Consider the following 16,566-nt stretch of genomic DNA (forward strand, 5'->3'; position numbering starts at 1 on the left):
AATGCCAGATTGCCTAGTAAGCTGAAAACTGGTGTCTTAGATAAACATTTTGGGGAGCCCTTTCCCAGTTTAAGAACTTTTAGAGGGTAAATTTCCATTCAGTGCCTCTAATACTGGTTGGAGGTCAAAGATCACACTCTGGATCTTTGTATTTGTAACCAGCATGCATTTGTAACATCGGAAGCATTATGAATAATACTTCAAAGTTAGCCCTAGAAGCCTATGAACCTGACCAAATGGGTATGTATCTAATAATATGTGAAGAATTATGTCCCACCCATACTCCAGTTCATATGTTGAAATCCTAACCCCAAGGACCTTACAGTGTGACCTTATTTACATATAAAGTCTATGTGGGCTAACTTCGTATAAAGATAATCAAAATGGGAATTAATCCACTATGGCTCATGTCCTTATTAGAGAGAGAGACAGACAGACAGACAGAGACAGAGAGATAGCAACAGAGAGACAGAGAAACTAGAACACAGACAAACACCTGTGGATGGACAATGAATGAAGAGACAAAAGATGACATTGATAAGCCAAACGGAAAGACCTAGAACAGATTCCTTCCTGGCAGTCTCAGGAGGAATCAGCCCGACGACATCCTGATTTTAAACTTCTGGCTGTCAGAACTCTAAGCTAATACATTTTGTTGTTTGTGATAGTCAAGCAGAGTAGCCCCCAAAATCTAATAAATCCAGTCTTTCCTGACATTTCCAAGCTCTGTGGACCATGCTCACATTCCTGCATCTTCTGCACTTATTTCCTCTTTGAAAAAGAAAAGAAAAAGGAGGAGGAGGGGAGGAGGAGGAGGGGGAGGAGGATGAGGAAGAGGAGGAGGAGGAGGACAATGATGATGAGGAGGAGGAGGAGGAGGAGGAGGAGGAGGAGGAGGAGGAGGAGGAGGAGGAGGAGGAGGAGACTGACCAGGGTGGTGGCCCACACCTTTAATTCTAGCACTTGAGAGTTTGAGGCAGGCAAATGGATCTCTATGAGTCTAAGGCCAGCCTGGTCTGCAGAATGAGCTCCAGGACAGCTAAGCCTACACAGAGAAATCTTGTCTGAAAAAGCGAAAACAAAAACCAAAACAAAAAATGTTTGTGCTTATTTTTACATTATGTATGTGGGTATTTTGCTGGCATGTATGTATGTATGCCACATGTGTACCTGGTACCTGCAGAGGCCATCATGTGTTGGAGACCCTGGAACTGGAGTTAGGGAAGATTGTCAGCTGGGATGCTGGGAACCAATCTAGGGTCCCCTGCAAGAGCTGCAGGCATTCTCAAATGCAGAGCTGTCTCTCTAGGCCCGATTTCCTAACTTCTAAAGGGAGGGGGTGACAGCAACACAACCCCTACTCATATTTGATTTAAATAAAATAATATTGAAACTGTCACAACTGCATTGATGGCTATTGTCATTGCACTGATACTGGACTCACTCAGTTTGGCTTTGTTATTTAATAGAAATGGTTCAATTTAGAAACCCCTGTACATAATTTCTGAATGTCAACCTTAAGACGTCACTGGTTTGTTTTGGTTGTTGTCTCTGAGAAAGCCTTAACAGGGGACTCAGTAGGCTCAGGGTTGATTCCAGGCATGCAATGCAACTTCAGGTAAGTGTCTGGGATGCTGTGGGCCCCATTCATTTGCATTAACAGATGGTAAAATATAGATAATATCCCTGCCTACACCCTTCATAGGCCTGCTGTGAAGATAAAATGAGATAATCAACATGAAAGCAAATTCAAGAGACAAAGGTGATTCGTGGTGTGATTGCTGACACCCCTACAGTCTTTACAAGTGGACAAAGTGTATTTACGTGTTATCTCAGGGGAGCGTCACGTCTGCCATATGTGCAGGGTTTTGTTTATGAGGCCCTCTGCCTTCAACCCTATCTTACAGAGGAGGAAAACCAACTCATTGAGTTAAGGTAACTTGTGTGTAGATTAGAGGGAAGGAAGTAGAGACTTCTGAATCAGAATCCGATGGTTGGGAGGCTAAGGCCTATCTGCATCACTCCCAGCAAAGCTGAGGAAACCTCGAGAGATGGGGTAGAAAGGATGAAAGGGCAGGAGCAAAGAGGCGACTGCAGTAGAACGCTGTCATGGGAAGGTGACACCACCACCGCACTCGATCTCACCGCAGCTGAGCTTGCTAGCACAAGAGCTGCACAAGACTGGATCAGCCTCATCTCACCATGGTCGAGAAGGGCCTTGTGCCCACCCAGGACCTACAGGCAGAAAATGGCAGCTGAGTAGAGGGTGCCCTCAGGTCCAAATAGCCCCCTGAACATTTTTAGGCACTTAGTGATTGCTGAGGGAGAAAGAGATTCTCTTCAGTGGTGCAGATAACTTCTGGCGAGGAATTCACACTCCTGAAAATAAACCCGTACCCAGGACGCTGTAAACAGCTATAATAAAGTATATCATGTCATCAATGAATAAATAAACACATAAAAGTAAAGGAGAGACTAATTGGATGTCTTAATTAGGGTTTCATTGCTGTGAAAATGTACCATGACCATGGCAACCCTTATAAAGGAAAACATTTCATTGGAGCTGATTTATAGTTTCAGAGGTTTAGTCCACTATCATCATGGCAGGAAGCATGGCCACGTGTGGACTGACAAGGTGCTGGAGAAGTCGCTGAGAGTTCTACATCTAGATCAGCAGGAAGAGACAGTGACACATTGGCCAGACTTACGCATCTGAGACCTCAAAGACCACCCCCTTGAGACCCATTTCCTCCAGTAAAGCCACACCTACTCCCACAAAGCCACAAATCCTAATAGTGCCACTCCCTATGAGCCTGTGGGGGCCATTTAAAGAAAAATTCAAACCACCTCACTGGAATATCAGCAGGAATGCTGGCTACATCCACATGCACTTAGGGAAGTTGAGGCAGTTCTCGAAGCACACCGTTCACATTCCAGCGTCCTCCATGTGGACAGTGCTTGCTGCATTGGACATGTCCGCCACCGCAGTCAGCTCTGTTGGCTAGTGTAGTGATAGATCGCACAAATCAGTGTGAGTCAAGCTGCACTGGCTATCAGCTGTTGCACTATAGAAAATGGGATGCCCCAGAGCAAACACTGGAAATGCTTGCCTAACTCTTTCCAGCATCCTGTGACACAGTCTCGACCAGAGCCTTTTATGGATGTCCTCTGAAAAACTCCAGCCAGGACAGGATGGAAGCAGCTGCTGAGACTTACAGCCAAACTTTGGGCAAAGAGCAGGGAGTCTTATGGAAGAGTGGGGTAGAAGGACCTGGAGGGGATAGGAACTCAACAAGACCAACAGAACCAACAAATCTGGGCTGAGGGCAGACCTGCAGAGACTGATGTACCAACCAAGAACCATGCTAACCCCCTGCTCAGATGCAACTGATAGGCAGCTCAGTCTCCATGTAAGTTCCCTAATCGGGGAGTAGTGTCTGTCTCTGACATGAGCTCTGTTATCTGCTCTTCAATCACATCCCCCAGGTGAGGCGGCCTTGCTAGGCCACAGAGAAAGAGGATGCAAAGAGTTCTGAAGAGACTGGATAGTCTGGGGTCAGTTGGTAAGGGAGGGGCTCCCCCTTTCTGAGGACTAAGGAATGGGGAAGGGGGAAGAGGGGCGAAGGGTAGGACCCAGAGGAGAAGAGGGAGGGAGCTGTGTTCAGGATATAGAATGAAAGAAAGAAAGAAAGAAAGAAAGAAAGAAAGAAAGAAAGAAAGAAAGAAAGAAAGAAAGAAAGAAAGAAAGAAAGAGAAACAAAGAGAGAAAGAGAAACAGAGAGAAAGAGAGAAACAAAGAAACAAAGTTACTAGAAGCTTTCCCTTGGCTGGGAACCTTGAGCATCGGATCCAGGTCCTTGTCCTAATTATATTTTGGTGGTCTACTTGTTATTTAAGAAAATGTGACTCGGTTTGTTTGACATCTTTAAATATCTACTTTCCTTCCATAAAAGGGCAACAGTAATGACAGGGGTCTTAGAGGAGTCTCTGTGAGAATCAATATTAACAGCCAATAGAGGACAGTTATTTACTATGCCCCTGGATGTTTTGGGAGTACTTAATGAACAAAGGCCAGTAACTTGCACAGAATGAAGGAATGTGTCTGGACCATAGACAAGTAGATGGCAGAGATGGAAGTAACCCAGGAAGCCTGCTTCAAGAGCATATAGAATAGCTGGGTATGTAATTCCAGTATTTAGGAAATGGAGACATAAGGATTAGGGATTCAGGGCCATCTTTATATAGGCCAATCCTGAGCTACATGAGACATGCCTTGAAAAAAAACATTTAAATCTGAAATGTACTTCATCAATATGGTGTCTGGCATATAGAAAGAATTGGGAAAATTATTATTATTTCTGTTCTTCCTACCACTGCAAATCTCTTTTTAATCTGATTTTATGGTTACTCTTTCTCAGCTTGGTACCCCTGAGAATCTGCTTCTTATCCTACAAGGTTGAAGTCTAAATCCTAGAAGTTAGAAGAACCACTGAGCAGCTGACCAGCTTGTACACAACTTTGCATCTTATTGCATGCATGTACAATGCCCTCTGTGCACGCCCTCTCTGAAGGCAGCAGCGATCTGTGCTGTAATGAGCAAAGGCTGACTCAGTATCATGCCTTGCCTCGGTTCTCTACTCCATGAATAAAAGACAGGGTGTGAGAGTGATTTCCTCAGATAGGAAAAATTAGAGCCCCAGAGAATTAGCAAAACTTCAGAGACTGCTCAGAGCTGTGGGAGAGTTAAGGATGAGGAAGAGTAGTGGGCCAGGGCTAGCCCAGTGGCATGGGAACACGCCTAAAGTGTGTAAGGTCCTGGGTTTGATCCTTAGCACTGGGGGAAAAGGAGAGAGAAGAACAAAACCCCAATTTTGTTAAGTGAAGCTTATTTTGACTGAGCCCGGCAGTTTTCAGTCTCCTGTAGACTTTTAGTTTCAGTTCGCCCAACTAGTTAGAACTACGCTCGCTTGAGCTAAGCTCAGTGAAATGAAAAAATGCTTGAAACCAGATGTCAGAAATGCTCTGTAAATCCTCATCTCAAGAATTTTAATTGTATTTCAAGACATCTGGGTTGTTCTGGAACATCTGGCAGTCTTTTAATTGAAGTGCACAGCTTTGGCAAGAACCAGATTCCAAAGTGCTAATTAAAAAGAAAGCATAGCCAGAGAAGGTAGACATCAGTAGTTAAGCAGCACATAAAGCAAGGAGGAATAAGCAAAGGCAACGGAATGTGGGAATGGGAGTACGTGGAGTCTATCCCCTGCTCCTTGCTGGGCTTCACTGTGGCTTGGAGATTTGCGGAAAATATTGAGTAGAATAATAAAAACTGACATATAAACCATGGATTTCACAGTTGTTGCTACTATAACAGTGGTGTAATGATAAGGTGAGGAAGAACATAAATCTCCGTCCTTAAGACACCAGAAACATATTTGTGTGTTGTAGATTCTGTCTGGTTCCTCTAAAACCTTGCACTTAACAATGCAGAGACAAGCAGCATTTCCTTCTTTGAGTGAGTGGAGTCGTGTTTACCGTTTCAACAATTTTAAATGTAGCTCATGGCAGTCAAACTCCAAACTAATCATAATGTTTTGTGATGCCTTAGAGTTTATGGAACACTCTCTTCCGTCCCAGTAAGGCCACACAGGAGAAAACTGAAGCTCAGAGAGGACCATTTGCCTCTGACTTCAGTCCTCTCAACTGTATTGCCCCTTTCCACGGGTGCGTTCAGTGTATCCTCCCCGGCACGCCAGACCTAAGCACTTTGAGACATGCCGCTCTACGAGCTTGAGTCCTGGGAACACCAGACTGTTCTTGCCTTTGCTTATTCAGCCCTGCTGTTATAGTTCTTTGTCTAGCTACTTGATCTTTTAAGTTCTGTGGGAGTTTTAGTTTCTAAAATTTACTAAAATAAAACACAAGCTTTGATTAATCTGCTACTTCCTTTCCTATTCACTGTGCTGAATGGCAAGAGACCATGGACTTTGCCATCATTGCTTTTTATTGTGCACTAATTACATAAAACCTTGCCTTCTTTCTTCAGAGATGCCCCTTTAAAGCCATAAATTAATCTTTGACCAAGTTTCCGGCTTGCAGGCTCTCAGGGGAAAGGAGTCTTATCTCTATGAGGTCACCTTGTCTTTCCATCCCTTGCCTTCCGTGGGGATCTGTTTACCGATGGGCTAGATTTCCATGTGGGTCTGACAGAGTGTCAGGATGAGTAAAAGAACCCTATATTCTATATCACAATTCTATGTCATATTTGTCCAAGCTTTCCTTCTTTCTTCTGATGCTAGTGTCAGAGCCCTTTGACACACCTCAGCTCTGTGTTTTCTAATACTACAGAGAACGACAGTTTGGCTTGAGTATAAGAACAGTCTAGAAGGGTTAGGGAGCTAATGTCTCAGGATCTTCAGCTAATGGAACATCTATTAAATGTCCGATTTTTGTTTGTTTGCTTTTGTTTTATTCCAATGCCCAGAGCATCATCAGTGCTCAACATTTAATAGAATGATACTGTCCCATCTGCTTGTCATAAATTTTACCTGCACTTATAACAATACAGGCTGCTGGGTTTTTAATATACAAAGCACTGAAAAGAGTTTACCTCCCTGGCCCTGGTCAGTTGAATCCATAGGGCTCTAGGTCTTTGTCATAACTTAAGATGCAAGAGTGAGGAACTAGGGTCTGTGGGCTACTCATCTGTGTCTAACAGTCTGCACTAATGTGCCACAGCCTAAACCTGCTGGGGAGGGAGGCATAGTATCTGTCAGTGTCTTCTGGACAAGAAAACAGAGAACTGGGATGAAGGACTCTATTTTTCTCCATTAGCCCAAGTGTGTTGAGTAGGATGTGACTGAGGCCCCAGAAGAAACAGATTCAGAACAATGCTTAAGCCTTGCTCTGAAACAGTCACTCTCAACCTTTCTTTCTTTCTTTCTTTCTTTCTTTCTTTCTTTCTTTTCTTTCTTATTCCTAAAATTTTATTAAACTAACTCAATACCCAGACTTAAATAACATTAAAGGATTACATATGACATCCATATGTTACCTAATATAATGTATTAAGTAATATTTAAATATGCATATAACGCCTTGGGCCCATGGGAAACTGGCAAAATTGGTTTTGCCATATATGTCAGACTCAAGAGGAGTGTTTGTGACTCACATGTGTAGAAACTGACAACTACTGCTCCCCCACCTGGATGTTTACAAACTGAGATTGTTCACCTACAGAAGTCTCCCACAAAACCCAGCTAACTCCCTGTTACACCCCTGAAAAACAGGCCGCTCTCAGCCTTTCCAACGCTGCAACCCTTTAATGCAGTTCCTCATGCTGTGGTGACCCCCACCATAGAACTATCTCATTGCCCCTTCATAGTTGTAATCTTGCTACTGTTATGAATCATAATGTAAGTATCTGATAGGCAGGATATTTGGTATGTGACCTCCCCAAAGGGATCGTGATCCACAGGTTGAGAAGCACTGCTCTAGAACATAGGCGGGAAAAATGAGAGGAGTCTAGCGCTGATCTGGTTAACTTACAAGCATGGGCCAGAGAGAGATTTAAAGCTATGCATTGCAGCTCACGCACCTTGTGCTATGTATTCCCAGAAACCAGGAAATGAGAATATAATTTCATTATACACACACACACACACCCATATATATACATATATACATATGTATACATATATGTATACATATGTATACATATATGGGTGTGTGTGTTATATATATGTATGTATCATGATACATACATATATATATGGGAGCCACAAGATGAAAAGCAGGAGTTGCAGCGCATGTTTTGCTATCATTTTGCAGGTGCATCTAATCGGACAGTACCTGCTAGCCTTTACTCCTTAAGGTTAACCTGGGATCTGGGGTGTAAAGCTGGATTGGAATGTAAGCAAAAATCTACATTTTCCTCCCCATGTGCAAACTTGAGCTCAACATGATTTGTTTTAATAATGTTAAGACTGGGGAATTTTAATAGACCATTGTAAAATTTTGGGACAGGAAGTGGTAGCTTTTCTTTGAAAAAAATAATCGTAAGTGGAATTTTGCTTATCTATAATATATAGTAATAATCCCAATTATTCTGTGAGTTTTTGTTGGTAGAGCAAAAATTACCCACTGTCCATGTGTTGATTTTTCTAAGGAAGTATAGGAGAGCAGGCTAGAACAAATGTTCAAGAGATCAGGAGCAGAGGCACACCCTGCCATTGCTCGAAACCTCTCATGGCACACAGGGTTGAGGGCTACTAAAACTATAAGACACAATGACACTATGTGAAAATTGGCATTTCACAAGGAATTACTCTGTCTGTGCTCTCTCTGAGAATCACCGATGGTCGCCCCCTCTCTCCCCAGTAAGGCTATTTTACGCTTCTTGTCTGTTATTTTTCACTAGATTATCAGCGATCCGGTGCTCAAGGATTAGTAAAGCCTGCGCGCTGATGTTCCCCTACTGTGCACGGGTGCTAGACGTGTAAGCAGGCCACGCAAGTGCTTCCCTCTCGCCTTGGAAATGCACTAATTATCACCTCCGCACAGATGATAGTGGCCAGCAGGCGCTAGAGCAGCCACAACCAGTATTTCTTGGGGACATCTGACACTAGATAAGGGATCATTTCTTACCACGTTGATCTTGGTGGCATCTCAAAGGTTTCCATTTTTATTATCATAGTCTACCATGGTCTGCGTGATACTGGATGGGAACTGAGAGCAAGCTAGCCTCCGAGGAAGGTAAGTTATACAGAAAGAAGTCATTCAAAGGCGGCAGAAAGCTCCCGCCCGCCCCAAGCATGCCCTCGTTTTGACTCTTTGCGAATATTCTCAGCTGAACTCTTTATGCTTAGATGCTTTCATAAATGTATAAAGTGGAGCAATAGATCATTTTATGGTGTCATCTAGTCACAGATCTACATAAAGTCACTTGGTACAGCTTGTCCTCAACCTATTTAAATGACTAATCCTGAAACTGTGTCATAGATCCCAGCACAGGAGGAATGAGAGAGCAACCTAGTGCCAAGCACTGAGCAACCCCAGGCTTTAACAGGCATCATATTAAGCCATAAGCACTTGATTCATGCTTTAATACCTGCTGTAATAACTCTAGAATTCACTCGAGAACAGGAAGTAGCTTCTTCCCCACTCAGTTAATTATCTAGTCTCATGGCCTTGGAGACTCACAAAGCCCTGGAGACTGACAGTCCTCTTCTATAAAGAGAGGGAATGAGAGAGACCGTTGAGATCAATGAATCCAAAGTACAACCTGGCAGAAGAGGTCACATTTACTGAGTCTTTAGAAGAAGCAAGATCATTTTCTCAAACTCACTACCAAGGCTTTCTTCTGAGACAATTAGTTCTGTTGGATTCCTATCTAAACCAGTTTGACAACTTACCGAATAAGTTTTCAGAAAGAGAAAACTCATCCATGGCCTGTAAGTGGGAGTACTCAATCAGATTCATTCTGGACACCACTCAGACTTTTCAGTTTGAGAAAACGTGCTTCTGGGATGGTGGTCTGCAAACAAGAACCCAGAAAGGCAATGTAGAGACAATTTCATGGTTGCAGTATGGGGTCAGGAGTTGCTCACGAGAAACAGGTAGAAAGCAAATGAACAAAACAAATGTCCAAATGGTTCCTCTGCAGAGACTTTTCTATAACCTTTCTTTATTCTTTTTTCTCAATATTATGATTATAGCTCACTTGAACTTAAAAAACGTCCAAGTTACATGCTTTCAAAGAGGTGTTTTTTTTTTAAATTTAATATACCTAATGTTTTTCACTTAAATTCCAGTATTTGTGGATTTAGGCAAGATGTGATAACATTTGGGTTATGTCTTCTTTTATATAAGACATTTTTGTATAAGAAAACAAAAATAAATATAAAGGCTTTAATTTAAAAAGGGATGTCTTTGATTTACTTTTTCTATCACTTAATTTATTTATTCACTTTACACCCCGATCACAACCTCCCTCCTCTACTCCCAGTCCCACCCTCACCCCTCACCCATTTCCCTTTTCCCTTCCCCTCAGAAGGGTACCCATGGGTACCAACCTGCCCTGCCACATCCAGTCATAGTGGGACTATGTGCATCCTCCCCCACTGAGGCCAGAGAAGGCAGCCCAGCTAGGGGAAAGGGATCCAAAGGCAGAGACACTCCCCCCCCCCCACCGCTCCAATTGTTAGGGGACCTACACTGATTTATTTTCTTAACTTTATTTAAAAGTTGATCTGGGCTGTGTAAACACAAAACAATAGTTTCGTGGTGCTTCTTAAGTATGTTAACAGTCAAAAATCAGAGACTGATCCTCTAGGTTAGACTGGACTTCTTCCTGGTAGGGAAATCTTTAGGAACTTGCATTTTTTTACTCTACTGTCTACATTAGCTCCACATTGGACTAGGGTAAAACCAAAATGAAAAGTATGTAGGATAAATAGAGAGATAATTTAGGCTGGAAAGACGGCTCAAGCCTTAAAAGCACTTACTACTCTTGCAGAGGACCTGGTTTCAGTTCCCAGCACCCACGTGGTGCATTACAATTGCCTGTACCTCTAGTTCCAAAGACCTGACTCCCTCTTCTGCCCTCTGCAGGCTTCAGACATGTAAGCACACACAGACATATATGCATAAAACATTCACACATAAAAGTATTTTTTAAAAAAAAGAAATAATGGTAAATCTTACCCAAATACCTCTAGTTTCATTCTGAAGGAATTGGTGGAGTCTATTCAAGAGAAGCAGTGCCCACACTGAGCTGTTTTCTGTAGGTCTGCTGGCCCTCTTTCCTTCCTTCCTTCCTTCCTTCCTTCCTTCCTTCCTTCCTTCCTTCCTTCCTTCTTTCCCACCGTTTCCTAGGAAGTGAAAGGAGTGGTTAGACAGTGAAAGGTGAGTCCTCAGAGCTTTTCCCCTCTGGCTGAGAATGGTTTTCCAACCTTTTTATCCTGTCTTCACTGAGAAACTTTTTTTCCTAAATATTTATATTTTCTGCCCTGGGAGAAAATATTAGAGTGTGTTGGACAAATATTTATCTCATTGGAATTTCCCCACTATTCAGTCTCCATGTCTTTCCTAGCTCAAGCGGGAGGGAGCTAGGCAAGGTGTGTGGCAGGGTGCTCCACAGGAGCAGCTTTGCCTCACTCATTCATTTGTTCAGACTTCCAACAAACATTTCCTGAGTGCTTATTCCAAGGTAAATACCGGGCTGGATCTTCTGGGGTAAAGTGACAAAGGCCGAAAAGCATCTATGATTCATGATGTTAAGCTTAATGAGAAACAGATATCCGTACAGTGATCACACAACTTGGCTGATTACACATTGTTTATAAAGGTTTATAAAGGCCCCAGAATATGCCAGGTATGGTGGCACATGCCTGTAATCCCAGCAGTTGGAGAGGCAGAGACAGGCGAATCTCTGTTAGTTTCAGGTCATCTTGGTCTACAGAGCAAGTTCAGGAAAGCTAAGGCTACATAGAGAACCCCTGTCTCAGGAAAAGGAGAAGAAGAAGAAGAAGAAGAAGAAGAAGAAGAAGAAGAAGAAGAAGAAGAAGAAGAAGAAGAAGAAGAAGAAGCTCTGTCACGAACAACTCCACATTTGGCTAAGGCTGAGGATCTGGCTTGCTTCCATGTATGTGGACCTATCTGCATTGCCCACGTAGCACGCTGGAGTTGGCTACCCAGAGGTTATTTAAGCTGTGGGCTGGCTTTCCCCAGGGTCAGATGATAAAGGCCCAGAATAACATGTTCTAGTGGATTTGGTGTCAAGAAATAGTAATGTAGGTGAAAAGGGACATATTTTAAAAATTGTTTATTTGATTGATTGGTTGGTTGGTTGCCTGGTTCATCAAGGGTTTCACTACAAGACAACTGGCCTTGAACTCACTATGAAACACAGGCTAGCCTTGAACGCATAGTCTCCTAACTACTGAAACTACAGCTATATACCCCAATGCCTTGCAGAAGATATGGTTTTAAGAGCAATTTTTAAAGATGGGCAATTCTGTGGCTCACCTAAAGGAACATCAACAGCATCCATTGTAAGGATAGAGACAAACTGATCCATACAGTGAACCAAGGACATGGTTTCCTAAACTCTTGAAAAACTCTACCATCAAACCTGCCATTTGAGAAGAAAAGTGAATTTTGGGTGACACCGAGGGCCATAACCGTCATCCTAAAGCAAAACCTAACTCATCAGAGAAATGAATTGTGGTCAGTTTAGCTTCATTAAGCTTGGGAGGTTTTTCTCAGCAAAGGATGGGAAAGGAGTAGCTGACATGTGAAAGCAGAATTTAAAAGCACCAAAAGTCAAGACAGGACTCTTCAACAGAATTCAACAAGGAGAGAAAGCCAGGATCGCCTCCATCCTTAGGTGGTTTGAATGAAAAATGCCCACCCACAGACTTATGTGTTTGAAAAATTGTTCCTCAGTTGATGGAGTGGTTTGGGGAGTTATGGAGCCCCACAGAGGATGAGTGTCATTGGAGGAAGTATGTCCTGGGGGAGGACTTTCAGAGTGTATAACCTTCCCTACTTCTAATTCACTCTCTCTGCTTTCTTCCCATGGTTGATGAGGTGATCTCGCCTGCTCCAGCCCCTGACTCCATGCCTCCCGTGCCATTAAGGACTCTCCTTCTGGAACTATAAGGCAAAATAAACTTGTTCTGCCATTACTTGTTTTCAGTCATGGTGTTCTATGACAGCAACAGAAAAGTAACTAATACAACTCTCATCCTCAAATAACTGCCACACATCATACTGGACCTTCGAACACATGAGGGCCCAGGAGCTTTCTAGGATAGTTGTGAAATAGGAGCAGCCCTGTAGCCATACAGAATTGCCCAGCAGTGCTACCATGACTTCTGGATGAGTGATGCTCTGTCTGAGGGACAAAAACAAACAAACAAAACCCCAAAAAGTAGAGGAAAGAGAGAAGCCAGAGCAGACTACATTATGCATTTGAAGAGATGCAGGCAGACGGGAATAATGGTGAAAGCTTTCAATCCCAGAATTCAAGAAGCAGAGAGGCAAGCGGATTTCTGTGAGTTCAAGGCCATCCTGGTCTACAGAGTGAGTTCAGGACAGCCAAGGCTACACAGAGAAACCCTGTCTCAACGAGCAAACAAACATACAAATGCAAGCCTTCCAACATCCTTGGGGACTATGATTGGATGGGGAGGTAGAGGCCCAGAGGAATAAGCCAGAAAGCACTGGAAGCAGTGAGGAAATTTCAGTCCTATCTGTAAACCAGTATATAACTAGAGAAATCCAATCATAACTATGTTAAATATCAGTTGTATAAATACACATCCAACATACGTAGACAAAACACACATAGAAGTCATGTGCTCAAATGTACATATATGTGTGTATATACTTTTTATTGGCCCCAATTCAAGCAATGATTATTTTTGGAGTTTCTTCTGTCTCTAGTAAAGGATATTCTACAATGCTAGAAGCTGCTAATTGTTCTTACTTTTCAATCCAAATGTATACTCTTTAAGTTACTACCATTTGATGCTGTCTCTGACTTTAGGTTTCCCCTTGTGCTCCCCATTTTTTCACTTCCACAGTTTGATTTATTTTGGTTAAAGTTAGATTCCCACTCTGTTTCCCAATCAAGTTCTGAACTCCTGGGCCTCAAGGATCCGTTTTGTGTAACGAAGACCACAGACATGGCAATGTTCATGTCTTCCACCGTTTCTAACCTTGTGTGTTCACAAGATGTGCTCTTCTTCATGTGGACTCCTAGACATTCCACTGTATGTTCACATAAACATGATGTCTTAAACTGAAATGACAGGCACATAATACTCCCCGAAGAAATGTTGACGCGCTTAAACCATCTGTGTTTATTATTTTTCTTGAAAAGTTGTGCCAAATTCCATTATATCTGGTGTACTCTCTTGGAAAAATGTCATTAAGATCACATTCTCCTATTATCACAAGTTTTTGGATATGATTTAACATTGGCTAACCCAAGGAAAAACTCAGTTCCTCTGCTTCCATTGGTAATTATTGCTCACTGGAGGTCCACCAAGTCGCTGTCCCTGACTAATTAACAACAGAGTTGTCTAGTCCCGTATAGTGAGCAGGGCCCACTCAAACCTATTTTACTGGGTTCACTAATCTCCAAAGGATCTGTTAAAAGGAAATCCTTTAATTTTGGAAATGGTAACACAGGTGCATGCTGCTTTAGCTTGCTTTGTGTAGCTATAGCAAAACACCTGCACCTAAATAACTTAGAAAGTAAAAAATTATGTATTTGGTTCATGATAATGGTGGCTGGAGAATAGGGCTACTAGCCTGGCAGGGGCATCCTGGCTGCATCATAACAGAAAAGAAAGAGCCTACAGCACAAATTTCTACAACTAGGTGGCTCCTTCTCTGTGTCAAATGGTGCAAAGACTGGCAACCATAGCTTCTGTGGGTGATGTGTGAGCATCATATATCATAGCTGCGACCATCAGCTACATCAAAAGATGTCCCTTTACAGCTCCCCATGTACCTTCTGGCTTCTGTATTCATTCTGCCCACTCTTCTGCAGTGCTTCCTGAGCCTTGGATGAGAGAAAGTGGATACAGACCCCTCTGCAGCTGAGCGGATGCTCAGTTGGCCATTGTTACTTATACGACATGCTACTTTTTAAAGAAGTTTCTTCAGGCATTTGAGATGTTACCAGATTATGAAGAGAAGAGTATTTACATGTTTGTAATATTTTGGTTTTAGCTCTTTTGGAGGGCAATCCATGTCAGTTCTCTCCCTTTTTCTTGTGTACAGTTAATAATTTAACTTTACTTACTTTATCTTCATTGTTTCAGCAGATTATAAACCATTAGAAGACAGGAGCCAGTGTGGATGTCTCCAGCATTCTCTTTCATCACTAGCAGGGATAGGCATTGATTCAGTTACTTTTTCTGTTAATGCAATGAACTACCATAACCAGAAGCAGCTTAAAAATTAAGTTGACTTTGGCTTATGGTTCCAGAGGCTTGGAGTCTATAAGGCAGGGAAGGCATGGCGGGCCAGGACAAGCAGGTGCTGGCTGGCTACAGTCTGAAGCCCACACAGGAAGCAGAAAGAGCAAGCAGGAAGTGTGATGAGGATGTAAACTCTCACAGTTCACCCCGAGATGACCTTCCTCCAGCAAGTCCATGCCTGCCTCCCCAAACAACATCACCCAGGGCACAGTGTTTAAATACATGAGCCCATGGAGGACATTTCTCCTTCAAACCACCGTATGCACATACAGAAATGGCAGCTCTGTTCTTGTAGAAAATACCTCACAGAACAAAGCCTGTCCTTGCAGCTTCACGTGTGGCCTGGAGCTAAGGTCTGGAACTAACCACTCAGCACTTCTACTCCAAGCCTCTGCTGCACAAAGTTTTAAAATCTGAGCAGCAGGACTGCTGCAAAGTTAAAGGGTCTACCTTTCCTGGACTTCAGCACGTATGTATAGGATGACATGAGCATTAAAAAAAAAGTTCACCATAGTACAAAAATTAGAAACAGTATAATAGTCCATTCCTAAGAGAATTCATAGAATAAGTAAGCATTATATGGACACTATTTGTTAATTAAAATTACTGTAAACTGGACAAAACTATTACAAACTGAACCAAGGCTTATTGTATTCCTATGGATTAGTTAAAAGCACCATATTGAGCAGAAGAATCAGGTTGCAGAATAATTCATATAGTCTGATGTGATTTACATGTGTTTAAAGATTTGTAAAACACATCATATTGTCACTGATACTCCACTGCAGGGCTCAGTGAGCTGTGAATGGAAAGCCAAGGGCCTGTTTGTCCTTTAGTCTTTAATTGCTTAAAGCTACAATGGCAGAGTTGAATAGTTGCAAAACAGTCCGCATGATCTGCAAAGCCTGACTTGGTCACTCACTCTTCACAGAGAGCGTTTGTAATCCCTGCTCTCATTATCCACTTGGACAAAAGAAATGGCTCCATACTCAGAATGCGAGCGAGTTGGATGCACAGAGCAACCCTAAACATCTTTAATGCTGTTATTACTCTGGTAACAAATACAAGGGAGTCAATTATATTACTCTGCTCTTTGCATGTTAAAAATATTCATAATGAAAAGATTGAGTGGACTTAAGTGTATATTATATGCAATTATGTACCCACATATATGCAATGAAAATGACTAAATCCTAACGATATAATATAGAAAGCTTTCTCAACTGTAAATAGATGGAAGCTCATACAAAGCTTCACTCTTATAAAAGCTTTGAAAGTAATCTCTTCCCAAAAAATTTTTTGACAGACATAACTGTGATCAGTGAGAATGTGCTAGATGTTTTTAATGACACGATGGAATCTGTGTTTAAGAATAGGCCAGTGGCTGGAAAGGTGTTGCAGTGGTTAAAAGCACTTGCTGCTCCTGCAGAGGCTCTGAGTTCAGTGCTCAGTATCCACTTCAGGTGGTTCACAACCTCCAGTTATAAGCTCTAAGGAATCTGGCACCCACTTCAGGCTCTGTTTCAACTAAACAGCGCTGGCTGACGTAGATACTTTCAAGTCTTGGGAGATG

At 42.4% G+C, this 16,566-nt stretch overlaps 1 protein-coding gene across 3 annotated transcripts in view; it reads right to left on the reverse strand.

Moving 5' to 3' along the window:
• Nr1h4 (nuclear receptor subfamily 1 group H member 4) overlaps nt 1-16,566 on the reverse strand; it is a 71,635-nt gene that overhangs the window by 48,689 nt on the left and 6,380 nt on the right. For 2 of the 3 annotated variants that reach the window (XM_021645701.2, XM_021645703.2), the window contains exons 2-3: nt 10,702-10,868; nt 9,411-9,532 (exon numbers count right to left, since the gene is read on the reverse strand). In XM_021645701.2, coding sequence (XP_021501376.1) covers nt 9,411-9,477 — 67 coding nt within the window. In that variant the 5' untranslated portion in view covers nt 9,478-9,532; nt 10,702-10,868. The remainder of the gene's footprint in view (nt 1-9,410; nt 9,533-10,701; nt 10,869-16,566) is intronic. The other variant, XM_021645702.2, reaches the window with a different exon arrangement.

Source organism: Meriones unguiculatus, chromosome 2 (genome assembly GCF_030254825.1).
Source record: "Meriones unguiculatus strain TT.TT164.6M chromosome 2, Bangor_MerUng_6.1, whole genome shotgun sequence".
Taxonomy (NCBI): domain Eukaryota; kingdom Metazoa; phylum Chordata; class Mammalia; order Rodentia; family Muridae; genus Meriones; species Meriones unguiculatus.